General features: G+C 45.7%; 2 protein-coding genes and 1 pseudogene across 3 annotated transcripts; 1 reads left to right on the top strand and 2 right to left on the bottom strand.

The window, feature by feature from the left end:
- Positions 1–1,475: 1,475 nt before the first annotated feature.
- Positions 1,476–2,877, top strand: LOC136509539 (uncharacterized). The gene has a single exon (XM_066504307.1). It carries the CDS (start codon positions 1,492–1,494, stop codon positions 2,593–2,595), a length of 1,104 nt encoding a protein of 367 aa, XP_066360404.1. The 5' UTR covers positions 1,476–1,491; the 3' UTR covers positions 2,596–2,877.
- Positions 2,878–8,828: 5,951 nt separating this feature from the next.
- Positions 8,829–10,551, bottom strand: LOC136506685 (uncharacterized; annotated as a pseudogene).
- Positions 10,552–15,860: 5,309 nt separating this feature from the next.
- LOC136508251 (calmodulin-binding protein 60 B-like) lies at positions 15,861–20,785 on the bottom strand. 2 transcript variants are annotated; one of them, XM_066502901.1, is made up of 14 exons: positions 20,403–20,785; positions 20,280–20,334; positions 19,640–19,680; positions 19,472–19,544; positions 19,242–19,291; positions 18,602–19,131; positions 18,283–18,437; positions 17,978–18,187; positions 17,711–17,894; positions 17,499–17,618; positions 17,195–17,335; positions 16,942–17,109; positions 16,707–16,835; positions 15,861–16,326 (listed from the first exon to the last, which is right to left on the bottom strand). In XM_066502901.1, the coding sequence occupies exons 1-14, from the start codon at positions 20,600–20,602 to the stop codon at positions 16,115–16,117; spliced, it is 2,268 nt and encodes a 755-aa protein (XP_066358998.1). In that variant the 5' UTR covers positions 20,603–20,785; the 3' UTR covers positions 15,861–16,114. The 2 variants fall into 2 exon arrangements, with proteins under 2 accessions (XP_066358998.1, XP_066358999.1); XM_066502902.1 differs by having other exon boundaries at positions 16,942–17,100.
- Between the last annotated feature and the right edge of the window lie 766 nt (positions 20,786–21,551).

Below are 21,551 nucleotides of genomic sequence, written 5' to 3'. Positions count from 1 at the left end.
CCCTCTCCCATGCACTGTAGAGCACTGTAGGATCCTGTGCATCCTGTAGCTCTTGGGGAAATGGCTCCGGCTCCGTCTCGAAACAGCAGCAGGAGCCGCCGGAGCTGCGAGGGGTGGCTCCGCCGGGCTCCTTCACAGTGACTGCACAGTACTGCTACAGGGTGAGAGCTGGAGCTGGGTAGAGCCTGCATTGCAAGAACGAACACGAAGCGGCCGGGGCGATCTCTGAACAAAGATTAGAAGAATGAAGCCGAGATGCTTCGTGTGTGTGGCATGCATGCATGCTTCATGGCAACAATGACTGAATTTGCTTCATAATGATTTTTTTTATTTTGAAATTTGCTTCATGATGAATGAATGGTTCCATGATGGAGCTCCGATCATTAGCCTGTTCACTCGGTCGTATTTGACTTATAAGTCATGGCTTATCAGCCAACGAACAGTATTTTTCTTTCACACCAAACCAGCGAACAACACTTTCAGCCATGGCTTATAAGCCAAACTAACCCAAACGAACAGGGTGCATGTTTTCTGAAAGGCCTTGTGTTTAGTTATAATACCCTTTTTAGATCCATTAGCAAATCTGTTAATAATAAACTTGCCAGTTATCAAAAAAAAATATTTGTTGTTAGCAAAATGGAACTGGATAATAACTTTATTAGCGGGGCTATATATTAGCTAAGCTACTAGTTGAGAGCTTCATTTGGATCTTTTATATCTAGTACTTAGTTTGGAAAAAACATGCATGTTAATAATCTTTTAATAATTTGGAAGCTGTTTAGGTATTGTTTGGCAGAGCGTTAAAACTTCTCTGAAAAACTATACATATATAAAGGAAAAACGCAATCAAAATAAGTGCTGACTCAACTTCTACGTTTTAGTACAAATATGTGTTGTGTGCAGAAACGTGGCTAGAAAAAACTGTAAAAAGACATAATGTTTGGCTTTTAGTCTCAGTTTATTTTTGTCATAAACAGATATGACCCTAGTCATTAGCTCCTTTTTCGGTGTTTAAGTGATACTCAATGCAGCTGCATGTGCTCATTCGCGTTTTCTCTAGGCTTCCTTACCGGAGGTTTCATGACGTTAGTTGTCCTGTACACAATAGTAGGCAGCATTAATAGACATGCATGCGAATATTATGACTTTTTTTTTTTGCAAACGTGCATAACCACGTATTTTATAACATAATTATCTAAGAATATATAGCTCGATTTGGATATCTTTGCCATTTTACCCCTCTAGTTCAGAGTAGATCCGGGGTGTTTCAAACAGACATATTTGAATATGTTTTTACCTGTATTTGATTATCTCATCTCAAAATCAAATTTTTGGAGGAGGGGTCTATATCAAGATGAATAAGAATTCCATGTTTCAGGGGGGCAAATCTGAAAGTATCCAGCATCCAACCAAACTCCGCGCTTTAAAATCCTCTTCACTTCAGGTGTCTCACCATCCCATTGGCATTGGCCACCACCCCTCGCCGGCCAGATGGCCGCCAGCTCCGGCGACCACACTGCCATCGGCGGCGGCGTGGGATGCGCAAGCGAGGACGAAAGCGCGTGCTCCACACCCTTTGTAAGCGCGCAGTCCAGCCCCGACCGTCATCCGGTTGCTACAGTATTTTCTCTCTCACGAGAGATCAGCGCGCATTTCAGCATGACCGTTTTCAGCGAAACGAACAGCCCCGACGCGTCGTTCTCCGCTGCCGGTTGCTTCTACAGCGCGCCGTCCAGCCCCGCCCGCGACCCGTCGTTCTCCGCTGCCGGTTGCTTCTACAGCGCGCCGGCGAGCCCCGCGCGCGGCGGCCCCGGCACTGCGGATGAGTACGACGGCTGCGAGCTGGGATTCGACTTCGACTTCTCCTCGCGCTGTCCGTCTCCCGCCACGGCGGCGATGTCCTCCGCCGACGAGCTCTTCCACAACGGCCAGATCCGGCCAATGCGGCTCGCGTCCTTCCTGCTCCGCCCGCAGGCGCTCCCGCCGCTCGACGGAGACGTCCCCGCCGGCAACCCGCCGCCACAGCCGCCTTCGGAGCCGCCGGCGCCTGCGGCCGGGGCGGACGAGCGCGGCCGTCTCCGGAGCCGGTCCGTGTACCGCCGGTACCGCTCCCTCTCCCCGTTCCTCACCCACTGGCTCTCGCCGTCCTCGTCGCCTGCTCCGGCGGCGAAGTCCGTGGAGCCAGCAGCGGCGGCCCCGTCGGCGTCACGGTCGTCGTCCTCGGCGTCCTCTGCTTCCTCCTCGTCATCGTCAAGAAGCTACTACCGCAGGTGGGGTTTCTTGAAGGGCATCCTCCACCGGAGCAAGCCCGACGGCGGCGAGCACCCACCTCTCCCCTCCAACCCGTCGCCTCCGCCGGCGCACAAGAGGAACCCCTCCCCGTCCCCGGCGGCGGCATCACGAGGCCGCGGGAGGGCGAGGAGGTCCGCTCACGCGCGGCTGTACGAGGCCCGGCGCGCAGAGGCGGAGGAGATGCGGCGGCGCACGTTCCTGCCGTACCGGCAGGGCGGCCTCCTCCTCGGCTGCCTCGGGCTCGGCTCCCGCGGCTTCGGCGCCATGCACGGCCTCGCCGCCAGCGGCAAGGCCAGACCGTGACGCATGCCGTCGCCAACCCCACCTCCGTGAACACCTCTCCTGCTCTTCTCCTCCTTGAGCTGCCTTTTCTTGGAGCTCAACTGTTCATGGCTTATCTTAGTGTTAAGTAAAGTGTTGTAGTGTTAAGTGAGTGGCTGGGACAAAAAAGGTTGTCTTTTTTTTTTGTTGTATAGAAAAGGGATCAGTGGCCTGTTTGATCTCTGTTTGTAGTATTCTTATAGTGATGTATTTTTAAGTGTTGATGGCTGCTGAAAATGTTGGTCTTGTGCTGAAAAGTGTCTTTGTTCTGGCTGGAGTTATTTGGTTGACATGGCAAGAACCAGGAACTGAAATGTCGTGCTCTAGGTTCTAGCACTGTGCTTTTGTTTTAGACTACTGAGGCCCTGTTTAGTTTCGAAAAAATTTTAGCTTTTGGCTATGGTAGCACTTTCGTTTTTATTTGGTAAAAATTGTTCAATTATGGACTATTTAGGCTTAAAAGATCCGTCTCACGATTTCTCGGCTAACTGTGTAATTAGTTTTTTTTCGTCTACATTTAGTACTCCATGCATGTGCCGCAAGATTTGATGTGACGGAAAATCTTAAAAATTTTTGGTTTTTGGCTTGCATCTAAACAGGGCCTGAGCCAGAGAGAGTCATGCCAAAGAGGGCCTTTGTTGCAGACATGCTTCCAAGGTGTGATGCTTGCAAGGTGTTGGGCTAATTTTCCTTTCCAAGGTCGTTGGGCATTTCATGCCATTTTTTTCCCTAATGTAGAAAGCTGATGTTCAGCGTGTCGCTCAAAATTCGGTGATGGTAGCAAAAGAGCACACAATCCTTTTCTTGGTTTCACAAGATTCATCCTTACAAATTGCCATGTTTGTAATTGCAGTTCAAAAGTTGTTGAATCTGGATGATAAGTAGTACTGTACTAATGAGGAAGATTAACAGTAGGGAATCAACCAGACGGCTTGTTCGCTGGTTGGTTTCTGGGCTGGTTTAGGCTGGCTGGTGCTGGTTTATTGTGAGAGAAAAACACTGTTGACTGGCTGGTTTGGGCTGGCTGAAACCAACAAGCGAACAGGCGAATCTGGTACTGAGATACCCCTACCCCTGTTTCCTCTGGTCACTGCACTGGTCTGTCTCCACTGTGGCTGCTTCACACATCTGCAACTTATTTGGTGGGCTGTTTCGTACCGTTGTTGGTTTGTGAAGAAGTACTACTGGCTGGTTTGTGTGAGAGAAAAATAGTACTACTGGTCAGTTTGTGTGAGAGAAAAATATTATTCCGGATAAAAATTTATGATCATTTATGATGAGCCACAGTCAAACGAAGAGGCGGCTGATACGAATGAATGAGACACCTGTTGGTCGGTGAGCTGAGTGTCCCCAAAAACTCACATCCTCCAGCAGGTTCCAGCCTAATTACCAGCAGTGCACTAATGTTGTAGCTAACTACTCCTACTTGTATGTACACTCCTGTATTGGGAGGACAGGGGCAGCTGAAATGACGGTTCTTTTTTATCCTGCTCCCTCTTTGGTTCAGTAACTTGCAAGACATAGGCTGGGTTTAGTTCGCTAATTTTTGGAAATTGGGTACTGTAGCATTTTCGTTTTTATTTAACAATTAGTGTTTAATCATAGACTAATTAGGCTCAAAACGTTCGTCTCGCGATTTTCAACCAAACTGTGCAATTAGTTTTTTTTTCATCTACATTTAATACTCTATGCACGTATCACAAGATTCGATGTGATGGCTACTGTAGCACTTTTTGGAAAAGTTTTTGGAAACTAAACGTGGCCATATACTCATGACACCATGTGAGTAAATCGAGAAGGTTTGCAATATTCTTTTATTAGAATATGATATTGGGTGATAGACACTACTTAATATTATTTTACAGTGAGATATTGGGTGATAGACGCTACATAATGTTATTTTTTGTTAGAGAATAATTAGCTCTTAGGCACTATATGTATTAAAACAATAGTTTCTAGGAGATGAAAGAGAAGTTAAAAATGGTATTATGCCCCTCGCTTTTCTCCATAAGCTTTAATAGTTATCTAAAAAAATTCATAACTTTTGTATATAAAGTCGGATGAAGATGAACTTTATATAAAAAAAGTAGAGCTCAATGAGATCTACAACTTTATAGATGATAATTCTTTGATTTGAACTATTTAGAGTGGCAGAAATTCTTTTTAAATTCATAAAATTTGAAATTCAAATTTAAAATTTTCAAACGGACTTGAGATGTTGACATAGTCGATACAAAGCTGCAATTATCAATACGATCTATAACTTTGTATTTTACAAATTTTATATGAAATATCAGCTCTCCGCCCCAAGGTAAGTGCACTTATATAGCCTGTTCGTTTGGCTGTGGCTTGTCGTAAACAATCGTAAATTTTCAGCCGGAACAATATTTTTGTCTCACACAAACCAGCCAGCAGTACTTCTTCACGAACCAGCAACGATACGAACCAGCCAACCAAACAGGCCGATAAGTATGGTCCACCTAGCTATAGTAGGTTACTTTCTCTACTTCTTAAATCCAATCATTACATGCTAAAATAGGTTTCGATAGGGGTAAAATGTAATTTCTAAGTAATATTGATCACATTTACACTCTAGAAAATCGGATCTTTATTTTTTGAGTAATGACGAGCTGCTCCTCTCAGCATTGATTGGCGAAGCCGCGAAGGTTGTTTCGCAGTTGTAGCTGGGGCTCGATCACTGTATTCATTGTGTTGTTGCCTTGTTGGATCTTCAGCAGCCAGTAATGAAGAATCTGGTAAAAGCCTGCGAGAGCTTTTTGGAGTAACAAGACATGGCGAAAGTTGGTGAAAGACATGAATGATCTGAAGAGGGATGCTTTTGTACTCCCAGCTTGGCCTACAAAATGCAGTACTGGTAGATCTCCTCTATTTTTTCCCCTTGTGATTTTCCACTCGTTTCAGCATGAAAGATTTTGCCATTTTGGCAGGTGTAAGGTCAAACAGGGCCACTGCTGCACTTTGTATGCACAGCAGATGGGATCTGACTACGGTGCTGTGGCAAGAGGAACACTTGTGTGCCGCAACTTGCTCTGAACACGAGAAAGCAGGGATATGGATATGCTTTTTTTTTTATTATTACAAGTATCTTTTTCAATGTTCCAGTCTGATCCTTGGCCCTTTGGGGGCCATCCGTCGAGGCAGGCATGCCACTCCATAGCAATGTTCGCTCCATAGCAATGTTCGTTTAGCCGTATTTTTTCAGCCAACGAACAATATTTTTCTCTTACAACAAATCAGTCAACAGTACTTTCAGGCATGGCTTATCAGCCAAGCGAACAGGATGATGTCTGCAACAAGAATGCAGAGGACGCCGAATCAGATAAACCGTATGTCAATAGAATACTGCATGCCTTCACGAACCGTAGCATCAAACATACCGGAGCTACTTCTTTCCGCACAGGCCCTATATCCTAAGTAGTATGATGGTGCTATCTTCGCCAATGTAGGATCTTTTGGGACGTAAAATTTTTACAAAAATCATATGCAAATTTTATAAGAATTATACCTATCCCATATCTCCTTTTATCTCAATCCATTTCTCTTTCTCTATCCCAGATATATACTGCTACAGTGAGATTACAAAAGCTGCTGTGAAGAAAAAAAAAAGAATTGTAACTGTAGGAGGGTGCGAATGTATTTGTTGCAGAAAATGAATATTTATGCTGACATTGGAGCACTTATCCGGAGAAAATGGCATACAAGGAATTTCTTAAATGAATATTCCAGATAAATTATTCCCATATTCTACACGTGCTGATCTTCCATTGCTTAGTCCACTTAAAATGTCACGTCAGGTAGAAATTCCATAATTATGGGCACCGAACGTGATCTTATTAACAATGTCACGTCAGTAGGGGCATTGGGACATGATTTCAACAAAGAACATTCCTACAGTATTTCTTGCACCTTCAGAATGATGGCACACAGCCCATCCAATAGCTAGCTGATGATGCTTGTCTAGGGTTTTTTTTTTTACCTGAAGACCGGTGTCCTCGTCCTCTTTTGACCGCCAAAGAAAGCCTGCCTCTCATCGAACTGCATGCTTTGCATCATGACGACGAGGAGCGTCTCTGGCATGGCATTACACGAACCACGACTGACGACCCTACATGCTCGCGCCGAGATGCTTGCTTTTGTTTTCTTTTTCCAGATTGTTCATTTTTTTCAGGCAATGTTCAAAATATTGCGTGTTTAAATTGACCCCACTGTTTTCGCAGCAAATTAATAATTGGTTCTTTATGTACCACATATATAAAGGTACTATTACTACCATGTTATATAAAGGACCCAAAATGCGCAAAAACAGAATCAAGAATTGAGGCGAGACGAAATGCGATTGTTGAACAAGAGTATCCTAAAGCCATAATTGAGTTTGGTGCGTGCTTGGGTTGGGAAAGGATCATCAGTCTCTTCTATCACTCTTGATGGGCCATTAGCAGGCCATTCATGCAAGGGATCTAATCATCACAATAAGCATGCCAATATGTAGTGTTACTATTTTTTTTATGTATTTGAGCAACAATCCATTTGGTCACCGTTTTCTACTTGTAGAATGTCTACTGTGGCATGTACATAACTGAAACTTTTGATAGTCACACGAAAGCACAATTGCACTAACAAAATACATTTAAATGTATTTGAGGCGCTAGGGAAAAAAATGTATAGAACACACAAATTTCAGCAAAGTTGTACAGCACAATGCAAAGGAGCTGTGACTGTAACACGATCTATGCAGAGCAGATGTATATAGTACTATCATGGATGAAGCATGGAGCCACAGTTAGCGATGTATATAGTCAGCCGTAACATCTGGGACAGGAAAGTATAAGTTCCAGCAGCGATGTTACAGGAAAATATATGTTCCGGCAGCAATATTTCTTGCCTGACGGATTAATAAAATCCATAATTTTACATGTCAAACTTTGGAGATGGTTCCAGAACAAATCGCCCTTGAGAATCACACATTCCAGGAAGAAAATAATCAGTAATTACAAGGGCTCATAATTGCTTTCCTGGTACGCTTTGCCATGCACAAACCCTCTGTGATGTGTAGCAATAGTTCAGAAAAGCTGCGGGGACAAATGATCAGTTGTGATCCACCATCAGATTTAGACGATAATATAGATAGATATTAGGACAGATCGCATGATTCTCAGAAGCAAATGGTAGAATCTAATTATTTGTCTTCAGAATTGTACCATATAACCTCAACAAATCAGGGGAAAAGGACAAACAGGAGGAATAAGACACTGGAGCTGATCATCTACAGATGAACGCCATCACTGCTAGAGTTCTAGTAGCTGTTAACGTCTTGCATGACATGGCTAATCTTTCATTCAGATGCTCCCAACCATGCGGCTCTGTAACCTCAAAGTCAAGAGAGTAGACCTACCAAAGAATACAGTGTTAGAATAATCAAAGAGGGATTCGAGCAGAGTTAGTTGAATATCTGCTTGAGCATGTGAAAAAACAAGCTATTCATTCTGTACGTTAATGCAAATTTAAAATCTATCAAAAGGGGGGTATACAAATGATTTAACCCAGTGCATTTTTTCCAAGAAAAACAGACACAAATTTCTGCTCTAGTATTCAGGCGCTAGACAAATTTGCCTGTGCTAGTATTCAGGTGCTAGCTACAGCATACAGAGTACACCAAAACAAAAACAAAATCAGTATAATAAGTCTATCAAACTTGATAGTTTTTATATATGCTATTAATGGCAAATTCATCACCAAACTAGTATAGAAAGTAGATCACCGAAAAGCACATATTGATGGACATAGAACAATATCTAATTTTAGACAAAAAAAAGAACAATATCTAATTAAGCCTTTTTCTGGATTCACTATATCCAATTGGTATGTGATGGAAGGGTCAAATACTTCGCTTTTCAAAAAGAGTGATACACATGGGATACACGATTGTCATATAAGGATACACGAATGTCTGAAAGTGGCAATTTTGTTGGAGCAAGATATCTGTATACGAAGATATTGATTGTAACAACTAGTTGGTCGCAAAATGCTACAGAATTTTCCTAATACATTATGTATTTTGGTTAGCTTCCAAAGCAACATATCATGATAGAAAAAAATAATCCAAAGCACCAAAGGATGTGAGAAAAATTTGGATTTGCCAGCAGCAAGTCCACTTAGGTAACAAGTAGGATGACATGGAGGACAGTTTTACCCTTTCATATGCTTGGCAGTGTGAACGGTGGTGGAAATCTTGCATAAGGAATACCAAGGAACACTACATTGCTCGAGGTGCAGACCTTCTCAAGAAGCAATCAGCCTGTTCGTTTGGCTGTGGCTTGTCGTAAACGATCGTAAATTTTCAGTCGGAACAGTATTTTTCTCTCACACAAACCAGCCAGCAGTACTTCTTTACGAACCAGCAATGAAACGAACCAGCCAACCGAACAGGCTGAATTTCTTGGTGTCCAGCACTTTCGCAACTCATGACAAATTTCATGAGACCCTTGTAGAGCTAAGTAATGCCCTACTGAGCCCACAATGGTCCAAGTATAGTTGATCCCAGAGTCTTTGGGCAATGGAATCAGCTTGTCATGCCGCCACTCTTGTGCGCCAACACCATTGTTTTGTCAATTCTTGCAATACAGGTCAATTGTGCCATCAGCAATAGTTAAGAACCCGAGTCTGCCTTCCTGTGCCCCGACAATGGCACGCATTGAATCAAGATTGTGGGGCGGGAGGTCAATGCTGGAGAATTTCATCTCAGGGCGCATTTAGTGGGCAAAAATTCTTGGTTTTGGCTACTGTAGCACTTTCATTTGTATTTGATAATTAGTGTCTAATTATGGACTAATTAGGTTCAAAAGTTTCATCTCGCGATTTCTCACTCAACTGTGCAATTAGTTTTGTTTTTCGTCTACATTTAGTACTCCATACATGTACCGTAAGATTCGATGTGACACTTTGGGGTAAAATTTTTTTGAATCTAAACAGGGCCTCACTTGTATCAAGCATTAGCGAATAGCCCTTGCAATAGAACATCCAGTGCAAGCAGCCGTGCGCATAGTAGGGCATGTTTTCAATAAATTTATAGCCATTAGGAAAACAGATGGTGCTAATAATGAGAAAATTTGATCATGCTGACACTCGGGTGGATGATAAATGGGTCCATCTGTGTCTATGAATGTGGGTCCAGTGTCAATGTTGACACTCGGGTGGATGATAAATGAGTCTATCTGTGTCTATGAATGTAGGTCCAGTGTCAAATCTGCAAACCACCAATGTTTCGAGTCCCATTTTTGCAATTGACCCGCTAATAATACCTCGCCACGTCTGGTTGTAGGAAGAGAAGACGAAAGCAACGACCTTGTCTTTGAGCTGCACAGTGCAGATAACTCTGAACGATTCCTCCTCGTCATTCTCGCCGACTGGAGCCAAAACGGGTAACAAATGCGTGGTACCAGTGCGTGGGGTGGAGGCCATTAGCTCGTCGGGTATGCGGGGAATCTTGACGTACCGGCGACGTAGGGGGTCACAGACTAGGAAATCCTCAAATTGGGTTTTGGTGAAAGCACCACCCACTGGCACTGGGGTTGGGAAGGAAGGAGAAGGAGAAGTCGGCGGCTTGCTCGAGCGCACGGGCTTCCGGAGCGGAGCGGTGGGGAGGATCGACGGGGACGAATTGGTGTCTGTCCATACTGATGAACCCGAGGACTGCTGGGGAGCGGAGGGACCAGAACCGGCGCTCGGAGACGACGCGGCGGTCGAGGCGCAGGAAGATCTCCTCGCAGATCTCGTCAGGGTGGACGGCCTGCGCCGCCGGCCGTCTGGCGGACCGCCATCGCGTCCGGCGTCGCGCCGACATCGATGCCATCCACACGGTCGGCCGGCTATGGGAGAGGAGTGGACTATGCAGCGGAGACTGCAATTTGGGATTTTGGAGTTCGGTGGTACGGGGCTCGCTGGAGTATGGTGTCCGCCAACACTCAGGTTAGGGTGTGTTTAGTTCGCGAAATGAAAATTTTTGGATGTCACATCGGATGTTTCAGAGATGTCGGAAGGGGTTTTCGGATACTAATAAAAAAACTAATTGCATAGCTCGCCTGGAAATTGCGAGACGAATTTATTAAGCCTAATTAATCCATCACTAACGCATGTTAGTTACGGTAGCACTTATGGCTAATCATGGACTAATTAGTCTTAAAACATTCGTGTCGTGATTTCCAACCAAACTGTGCAATTAGTTTTTATTTTCGTCTATATTTAATACTCCATGCATGTGCCGCAAGATTCGATGTGATAGTTTGGAGTGAAAATTTTTGGGAACTAAACCAGGCCTTAGTTCCCATCCCGGTTCGCACACTTCACCACTCAGCGAAGAAAAAGTCACCTTTTTTATAATAAAAAAGACGTAGCTCCTGTAGCTTTTTACCAAGAGGGTAAGTTTTACATTTACACTACAGGTAAACACTGCTACAACAAACTCCCCTACCTAGCCTGTTCGCTTATTGGTTTCAGTCATGACTTATCAGCCATGATATATTGTTTTTCTCTCACACAAAACCAACAACAGCCGGACTTATCAGCCTAGAAACCAACCAGCGAACAGGTTTAACATACAACTTGTGCTGTCGTCATCATCCTTGCCTGTCGCGCCTCCTTTCTTGGCCGCTGCCTCCTTGCCCTTTCCTTCCTTCGGTCCGCCGGCCTGTCGCAGAAAATGCTTGAGGAGCTCGCAGTCCTTGTAATGGTGCTTGACGGGGTAGGCGTGGTTGGTGCATGGGCTCTCCATGAGCTTGTCAAGGTGGTTGGGCTGACCCTGCTGAGGCTGCTTGCCCGCATGATCGGCCACGGTGACCAAAACGAAGTTGGTCGGTCGACGCCGATCCTTCTTGTTCTTTTTGCCCCTTTGCGTAGAGGGGCCCTCGCCTTGGTCCTCGCGCTTGGCCTTGCCCTTGTCCCGGCCTTCGCTAAAGACCGCTCCGACCGCCTCCTTGCCGGAGGCATGGTTCGTGGCGATGTCGAGCAGGTCGCGGGTGGTACGGGGCTTCAGATAGCCGAGCTTGTGTATCAAGGGCTCATAGGTTGTTCCGGAGAGAAACGCGCTGATGACGTCCGCGTCAACGACATCAGGGAGTTGCATTATTTTAAGAACCTACGGATGTAATCCCATAGGGACTCGTTGGGCTCCTACTGGCAGCTCTTGAGGTCTCAGGAATTTTTAGGACGGACATACGTCCCCTAGAAATTCCCAATGAAGATCCTTTTGAGATCCGCCCAGCCGCGAATGCTGTCAGGCGGGAGAAATTCGAGGCATGCTCAAACATGCTCTCCCATGCAGATGGGGAGGTATTGAATAATGAAGTGGTCATCATCCACTCCTCCGGCTCGACATGCGAGCCGGAAGTCTTCGAGCCATATACCAGGATTCATTTCTCCGGTGTATTTGGCGATGTTGGTGGGTGGTCGGAAGCGATGTGGGAATGACGCTTTCCGGATGCGACGGACAAAGGCCCATGGTCCTAGGCCATCCGGACTGGGACTCCGATCATCTGGTGAAAGGTTGTTGGCACCCACAATACTGTTTTATGTCAGACGCGTGTGGCAGGTGAAAGGTCAAGATGGCGGACTAGAGGGGGGGGTGAATAGTCTTTTCTAAAATTAATCGTGTCGGCTAACCGAAACAAGTGCGGAATTAAAACTATCGGTCTAGCCAAGACTACACCCCGCTATCTATGTTCTCTAGCACCTTCCAAAGATACTAATTAAGCAACAAAGGTGCCGAGCTAGCTAGAGCTCACCTAGCCAATTCTAGAAGCAAAGTCACACAAACCTATGCCACTAGTACTTTAAGCAAAAAGGGAGCTCCTACACATGCTAGTAAGCAAAAGCACAAAGCCACCTAATGCTTACTAACAATGCTCAATAACAAGACAACCAATGCCAAATTAGAGAGCGCAATTATTTAGCTACACAAACTAAGCAATGTGACTAACAAGGTCACACAAACCAAATTAGCCACTCAAGGGAGCTACTTCTATGCTACACAAGTAAGAAGGTAACTAGTAAGCTACACAAGCTAACTAATTATAAGAGCAACTACACAAGCACAATGTATATAAAAGTAATTACAAGCTTGTGTAACGAGGATGCAAACCAATGAGAAGAACAAGGTTGATATAGTGATTTTTCTCCTGAGGTTCACGTGTTTGCCAACACGCTAGTCCCCATTGTGTCGACCGCTCACTTGGTGGTTCGGCGGCTAATTGACATCACCTGCCAAGTCCGCACGTCGGGCACTGCAAGAACCTACCCCAAAAATAAGGGTAGCTCAATGACACGCTCAACTAGAGTTGCTCTTCACGGCTCCCGCGGGACGAGCACAATGCCCCTCACAAAGCTCTTCTCTAGAGCACCGCACAAGCTTCTTGCAGGCTTCAACGGAGACCACCACCAAGCCATCTAGGAGGTGGCAACCTCCAAGAGTAACAAGCACCACCGGCTTGCAACTCGATCACCAAGTGCCACTCGATGCAACCTCACGATGCAATCGCACTAGAATCGCTCTCTCATACAATTGAATGATCACTATCAAGTATATGTGAGATGGAGGGCTCCCAAATACTCACAAGCATGGACACAAAGTCCCTCGAGGTGCTCAGCACCAGCCATGGCCGAGGCCACCTTCTATTTATAGCCCCATGGGCTAAACTAGCCGTTACCCCTTCACTGGGCAAAACTCGGGTCTGGTCGTATCGACCGGATGCAGGACCGCAGCATCTGGTCAACGGATGCTCGCCACGTGTCGCCTCCATTCAACTTTAGTCACTTGATCTCAACGGTCAAGTGATGACTGGACGTAGCTGTACAAACTGACCGGACGTAGCAACCCCAGCGTTCGGTCATTTCTAGTAAGGTACCAGTCGCGACTGGACGTGTCCGGTCAGTCACGATCGGACGCAGCATCAGCGTCCGGTCCTTCTCCAACTTCTCTGCGTTGCTTACGTCATCGTACGTCAGCCTGACCGAACGCACCCTATCAGCGTCTGGTCACTTTCAGACCCAGCGTCCGGTCGAAGACCGATGCCTACGCGCGCTCTGCTACCACTGACCAGACGCAGGACCCCAGCGTCCGGTCACCACGTGACCAGTGTTCGGTCCACTCTATGAGACTCTATCTTTTCTATATAGGGCGCCGGTGGCACTATCGGACTGTCCGCACTCTACGGGCGGACACTTCACCAGTGGAGTTTGAACCCTTGCCTCCGTTCCTTCACCGAGTTGATCCACATCAACTCCAACGTTATCTCCTTTGTAAATGTGCCAACACCACCAAGTGTACACCACTATGTGTATGTGTGTTAGCATTTTCACACTCATTTTTTAAAGGATTAGCCACTCAACTTTCCACGCCACTCAATCCTAGCGACGATGCAAAGTTAGATCACTCGAGTGGCACTAGATGACCGATATGCAAACAAGTTTGCCCCTCTTGATAGTACGGCCATCTATCCTAAATCCGGTCACAAACTTTTCTACACACCTATGACCGGTGAAATGAAATGCCCTAGGTTATACCTTTGCCTTGTGCATTCCATTCCATCCCCTCCAATGTCGATGCAATATATGCATCAACACAATCAACAATGATATGATCCACTTCATATCATCATGTGATCATATTGGTTCATCGATCTTGACTTCACTTGCTTTTCACCGTTGCCTTCGTCCATCGGCGCCAAGTCTTGCTCAAGCTTCACCGCCACGCGGTCCATCGCTCCAAAGCCTCCGACTTGTCCTTCACGCTTGCAACCGGTCCATCAAGCCAAGTCTTGTCTTGATCTTCTCCACCTTGATCACATGACTCAATGTCATGTCTCATGTGCAATGAGCTCCTTCATCATCACATGTGTGAGCTTTGCAACATCTCCAAGCCATTTTCACTTTCATGGCATATGTTGCTCACACATATGTACCTGTGGACTAATCACCTGTGTATCTCACATAAACATAATTAGTCCACCTAGGTTGTCACTCAATTACCAAAACCACACAAGGACCTTTCAGCAGGCTTTACCGTGTTCACCTGGTATGTCAAATGACGGCGCCCACAACACTGTAAGGCAAATGTCGGCGCCCACAACACTGTTTGGGTTCTGACATGCCTGGAAGGTTGCAAAGGACCCTTCTGGCATGGCCTGGTGGTACTATCCCTGCAGGTGTGCAGGGTATGGTCCTCGGTATTGTGGTTGACTTGAGCGCCTTGCCTTATCTGCTCCCCCTGATTCTTGGGTCCTCACCGAGCGGGCGTCCCCGATCGATCGTTCTCAGTTGGCTCCGACCGTGTCGGTCCGGGGAGTGCTGTAAGCAGAGGTTTGGCGTATTCCCGGTCGGAAAAGTGGGTCAGGGTTGGAAGCGAACGTCGTCCCCTCCTTGGCCAGGCCTTCCGGTCGAAGACTAGATCGCTCTTCCGACCCGTCGTTAGGTATCTGGGCTGGCCCAGAAGTCGCGCATTGTTGTAATGCCGTCTGTTGGGCTGAGCTTTTGCTAGGAAGCAGGCCCATCGAAGACCCTGGGTTTATGAACCCGACACCAAGCATCGCGAGGCAGGGCAGGCATGGGCTCGATCGATGCTCGTGGTGGCTTCCAGAGCACGGCGGGGCATCCACTTGAGCAGGTGACGGCGCCGTGGACGCGGGTGGCGGGCGCCACACTTGCCGCGCAGGGGGAGCTCGCCGCCGCCATGGATAAGGCCCAGGCTGCGAATGACACCCAGGCCCAGACGACGACGTCGACTGTGGTGTACGCCAAGGAATGGCAACCTCGCCTGTTTCTAGCTCGCCCACCTTCCAGAACGGCGCTCAAGGGCCTCGTCAAGCTGCAGGAGCGGTCGCGCGACGATAGCAGCTTCGCCGCAGTGCGCCGGGGCGGAGTTCGCTCACGGCGGCCGGGGCAGAGCTCGCCCAAGACGGCTAGGGCGGAGCTAAGCTCGCCCGCATGTTGGTAGCGGTGGCCGGGGCGCTGGTCGCGTTGGCCAAGGATGCCCCCAGCACTGTGTCGGGCTCTCGGGCGCCATCGATTCGGCCAGGGCGACGCTGCTACACGGAAGAGCAGAAAAAAGAGAAAGATTTGGGTGGCTGACAAACAGGCCCCACTGTAAGGCAATATGGTCATTTCATCTGTCTGTTTGATATCGTTAGAGGTAAAAGTGGACGGAATAACATGGAAGGCAACAAAGTTTTGCATCATGGTGCGTTCGAACTTTTAGTGGCCTGTAGGCCAGGACCATCTTTCATAATGGCACACAGGTAAAAAGCTCTATAGTAGTGACCCTGAATCACACACCACAGTACATGTTCTGCATTACGAGCACCAGAGAGCAAAAAACAATACACTCTGAAACAACGCATTACATTGCGTTACGTTCTAATTGTTTTTTTGGCAATCTTGCTGCTAACACAATAACCTGAGATCCTGAGAATGAAATCAGATCAACGCTGAGCTACTAGGACAGCGAAGGTGAACATTGTTGATCCTCGGATATGATGGGCTGAGTAGGACCACCGTACCAATATTCACCATGATCCGCCCAGGGATAACACTGTTGTGGTGGAAGGGCCTGCTGAGCAGAAGCAGATGCCACTGAGGCGTCATTGGTGGGGGCCAAGGGAGCTTGCATCTGGCTCTGTGTGCTCCCTTGACCTGATCTTGGGGTACCTGTATCAGACAAGGGATCAGCAGCTGCTTAAAAACTACACGAAGATAATAAGCATATGAAAATTTACCCCTCGATCACTATTTCAATTTTCTTCATCATGTTCAGGAAAATCCAAATTCTTGGTCCAGTGATTACCAGAAAATTCAATTTTCCTTTTCAGAATGTTTTTTTTACCAAATCAACAATTTTATACTTGGAACCGCCCTGATATAGGCTTGTCCACTTTATTGAGATTGAGAGAGGTGTTAAAGAAGAGAGAATGAGGTTTTTAATTGTCCTTGGAAGAGATACCAAATTTGTATCTGAGTTTTAGTACCAATTTTCAGTGGTGCCTTCTAGGTACCTTTCCAAGGATGGTGAAAAGGCTTGAGAGACATACCAGGGATTATAGGTTGCTGTGGTGGTAATGCCATATTGATGTGGCCAGAAGTTAGTCCATCTAAGGTGCCATTGCTTAACAAGAAGAGCTGACTCTGGATTATTTCTACATGATCTAAACCTGGTGTCACTGCAACAGAAAAAGAGAAAACGGAAGCAAAGGGATGATGAGCTGCAAGATAGGCAGTTCTGTGCCAGGTGTTTGCCTCGAAGATAATTTTGCAAAATAGGCGCACCGTAGTTGTTAATGTCTGCTTCGTGCTGGAATGCCAATTCGGCGTCTTCGGGGGAGACAAATTGACTCATATTACTCGCGCCTCCAAGGGGGTTTTGACACGGGGCAGCATTAACGAAAGCTGAGAACTGCTCCTGTACAGAAAGTAGGTTCCCTTGATCTGCTATGTCTAAAGACCAGAGCATTAGAAGTTGGTGTGCAAGGCAGCTTGTGCAGAAATTAAAACAGTTTCAGGACTGAAACAGGTACAATACCTCGGTAGTTATATGTCAAGAAGTGATCAGCAGTGGAGGAACTAGGGCCAGGATCATTACTATTTGCATTTGCAGATAATAACTCATTGTGGTGATCATCATGGCTAAAGCCTTCAAATGGTAGAACTGGAACACACCCACCTGAAAGAAGATTTTCTGTATCAGGGTATTGGCATATTGCATAGTACTATACTGCATGTCTCTGTATCAGGGGCCCTTGCATCGCACAACATAGTGCGTTTTGATGATACACAAATAGAGGGCTCTGCAGAAAAGGAAACAATTACAGGACTGAAACAAGCACCTTGATAGTTATGCATGCTGGGGTGATCAGGAATGAAGGAGCTGGGAACTGGGTCATTGTATGCATTCGGACAAGATGACTCAATCCGATCATGGCTCAATCTTTCAGCTGCTGCCGTACCTAACAATTCAAAGAAAAATCGTGAGTATCAGGGTACCATCAAATCCTGTATGTTTTCAGCATAAGAAGAGAAGTAACCAGTATTCCCTAACCATGAACAGATGCGAGGCGAACAGAACAGTTTGGCTGTTCACTTGGCATATAGGATGGACCAGCACCAATACTAGTATATTTATCCACATGAATTGGGTTAGGAGAGTTGTCTGTCATTACATGATCCTCGGGAAGCTTATCCAGTTTAGCATAAGCCCCCTTTTTCAGCTGGTCCACTAACTCCTGCAGCCAAACACACAATACACGTTCACTTCGATGGAGAAAGTGGCAACCGAGTCTAAATATGTTCACATGAAAACTTGTACCTGTTGAGCAAAATTAAAGTTATCTGTCAGAGTGTAAGGACCACCAAAAAATTCTGCCCCTACAAGACAGTGCACACAATTGAAGAAAAGCTTCACGTTTTTCTCTGTGCAAAAAAGTAGTTTCAGCTTGTGCCTGCCTCCGAGAGAGCACTCTCTAGCATGCTTTGTCATTTTCTTCCAGGGCTTGTGTTCCATGTTTACCCTGAGAATCTACATACCGAGGAATGGCGATGATGTCATGTAAATAAACTGACTGAGAGTTATGAAAGAAAATGTTAATTTGATAAAATAAATGTTGAGTTTACTTTGGCAAGGTTACGAGGGTCCTTATTTAAAGCCTTTAAAAAGTCTTCCACAGTAAAGATGTTCTCCTTCTCCAGCCTTTCTGCGTAAACTTTGGCAATCTCCTCCAAACGATGCACGCTATCATTTAGTTTTGGAGGATGATTCTTTTCATTTGCTGTAAAAAGAAAGGAAAATGAGAAAAACTTGCTGTTAGCTTGTCACACATCAACCAAGAACAATTGAATGCATGCTATGAATCTTGGACCATAGCTGTATGTCATAAATGGTCTTTCAACTTTGCCAAGTAATAAAAAGAAATATGGATGGCAACAAACCTACATTTGTTTCTGCGATCCTGCACAACCACAGGGTTCATGACGGCTTGTTGAACCTGGACACCAGATACCTCACCATCACAAACTCTTGCCCCAATGATGAACTTCCCGCTGCGAGCCTTGCACGACCCTTCTGTGAATTTGATGCTACCAAGATCGCACTGTCCTTTCTTAAGCTGGGCTTTTGTTCCTTCACCTCCCAATACATTTCCGTTTCCATCCCGAGAATTGGCTCTATGTTTATTGAACTTTTTAGGAGTCCAACTCTTTGGGGAAGCATGAGGAAAGTCACCCTCAAGGGCGAAGATCTCAATTTGCAGGTTTGAAAGCCCGCCCGATTCGATCATCTTGTCCCCATTAAATATGCCAACCTTAATGGCTGTATTGCTCTCAGATTTTATCTCATCGTCATGGTAAACAGGAGTCTTCAGTCCATTGAGGAAGCGCAGCTGAATGCTCGTGGTTTTGCTCTGGCCTTCAGCAGTGGCCAATCCTGCAGGTTCAGCACTGGTGCCTTCCTGGTTTTCCTCTTGTCTGAAAAAAAAAACAAGACAGCATAATTAATTGAGGTTTAGTTACTTACTAATACTATAGTAAAAAACTTTAACGTTTGGACCACCAGGATAAAAAAGAAGACCGCATACGTGAATTGCTCATCATTGAGGAGGTTAGGAGAGGGCCGTGTTATATTATCCTGCATTTGGTGCAAGAAGTAGCAACAATAAGTGAAGAGTGTCTGTCAAATCAGAAGGAAGAAAGCAACAAAACAAAGATCTTGTTTTGACACTCATGACCAAATTTGGGCAAGCAACAACGAATAAAGAATGACACAGAAATAGTGAGAATGCATGTAAACATGGAAATAAGTCCAGACCACTTTGTCGGTGAGATCCTGAATCCGCTCCTCGATTCTTTCCAGTTTGGTTTCTAGTAGTTTTTCCAGTTTGCTGCATCCAATTTGCAAGTCAACCCCCTAACCTCAAATTTCAGGGGTTCTACTGTAAAAACACCGAAGGAAAGGGAAATGGAGTAGATGGATCACCTAAACATGGGATTGGTGAAACGACAAATCTGGTCCCGAACCTGTCCAATCATATATACAAGTATATCAAATACAGTAAGTCTCAGTCAAGTAACAAAGCATGGAATGCTTTCATAATGACAACTCTTGCTACTGCTTTCTTTTCTTTCAATAAAATGCCTGTAGGGGCCCAAAGCCCCTCCAGTTCCTTCAAAAAAGAATAAAAAAAGAATGACACAACTCTGATAGTTGATAGAGATGAAACACATGTAGGAAAAAAACAGCAATCATATTTAAAAGTGCCTACAAATAAACTGCAAGGAGGCGAGCAGAAAGTCAGAAATTAGAAGAAACATTGTCTCGATATTTCCTGTTTATAGTACGTGCCGATAAGAAATAATCTATCTTTTTCATATAAATTTTGCTTAAATTTGTTTGAATTTACTTAAATTTAAGTTGAATTTTATTTGAATTTGGCCCGATGTTTCCGATATTTCCTGTTTATCCCGTTTATCCATGATCCCCGATAAATTTTGTTTTCCAACAATGAAAACCCTATTCACGGGTCGGATTGAATTGGTACGGCGTACTAGTACATAGACAGCAGGAAAATGGAAGCAAACTAAGCAGGGGAAGGATGCCAAATTGGCAATGGTCTCACCACGCGACCGATCTGCGAGAGGGAGATGGGGGCCCTGTCCGTGCTCCGACCCTTCCTGCACGAGCGCGGCATCCACGGAGTCAACATCAGAGAGAGGGAGGGAGGGAGACAGAAGGCACGTACGGTCGTTTCAAGAAGAGGACGACGAGGACGATGGCGAGGAAGTGCTTCGGCGACGGAGGTGGCGACGGCAGCGGCAGCTCGGGGCTGCTCCTGCTGGGAGCCGGTCCCGCTCCCGCCCGCTGGCGCTTCTCTGGAGGCAGAGGCGGCGGCGGCGCATCGCCATCGCCGACCGCCACGAACAGCGCCCTCTTGGGAGCCATTGACCGGACCCCTCCCCACGCAGCCTGGGCCTGGTCGATCTCTCCCTGCTCCTCTGCTCTCTGGCTCCTCCGCGAGTCCTGGTCGCCGCCGCGTCGGAGGGGGACAGAGGAGCAAAAGCCGAGGCGCGCAGCAGCCAGTAAGCAATACGGAGCAGTTAACCAACCAAGTGGAAGTTCACTAGTGCGGTGCCGTTAACTAGGCCGGCGGGCTCCTCCTCCGCGGCTCCGCTCCACGAATGAGAGCGACGGACAAATACGACAACCTCCGAAGGCTCGTTTGGATTCTTGAATTGAATTCATTTTAATAATTATAATTTAAATATAGATTAATTGAACTAATATAGTTGGATATAAAATATATTTATATATTTATTGTTAAGCATACAAAGAACATACTTATATGCTGTATTTTTATTGTACGGAAGTGAGTTGATGAGTATGCTATAAGTTGGAGAATAGAATTATAGCATAGTGATCTATAGAATCAATTTCTATCTCCCACCCTATGAATTTGAGATAGGCTTATTTGTGAGCTTAAAAATGTTATGGAATGTCAAATTCTAAGCCAAATAGCATAATCCATTATGTAGATTTCAATTCCTCCAAAATAAAGAGATCCAAACGGCCCATAAAAGAAATGCGCAAAGGTGTGAATCTCCATTGTCACTCTTTGGAGGGATCCATTGTGGTAGGAGAGTTACATCATGCATTTCTCTCTTTATTTAAGAGTATTTTTAAAACTGACTCTAAGAGCCATTTAAATAAAAATTAATTTTTTTATATCTTTTCATTCTCAACAGTTGTTTAGATATCTTTTGCACACTTGAGAGAGTCAGTCTTGCTCTTTATCTTTGGCTAGCGAGAAATGCACAAGAGAGAACATCTATACTTGGGTATCCAACTAGAGAAGCCGTTAGAGAGTATTTTTTCACCAAAATCTCTGTTCCTA

This window comes from Miscanthus floridulus, chromosome 15 (genome assembly GCF_019320115.1).
Source record: "Miscanthus floridulus cultivar M001 chromosome 15, ASM1932011v1, whole genome shotgun sequence".
NCBI lineage: Eukaryota > Viridiplantae > Streptophyta > Magnoliopsida > Poales > Poaceae > Miscanthus > Miscanthus floridulus.
Note: the sequence above shows the minus strand (reverse complement) of the source record. Positions and strands in the feature narration are given on the sequence as shown.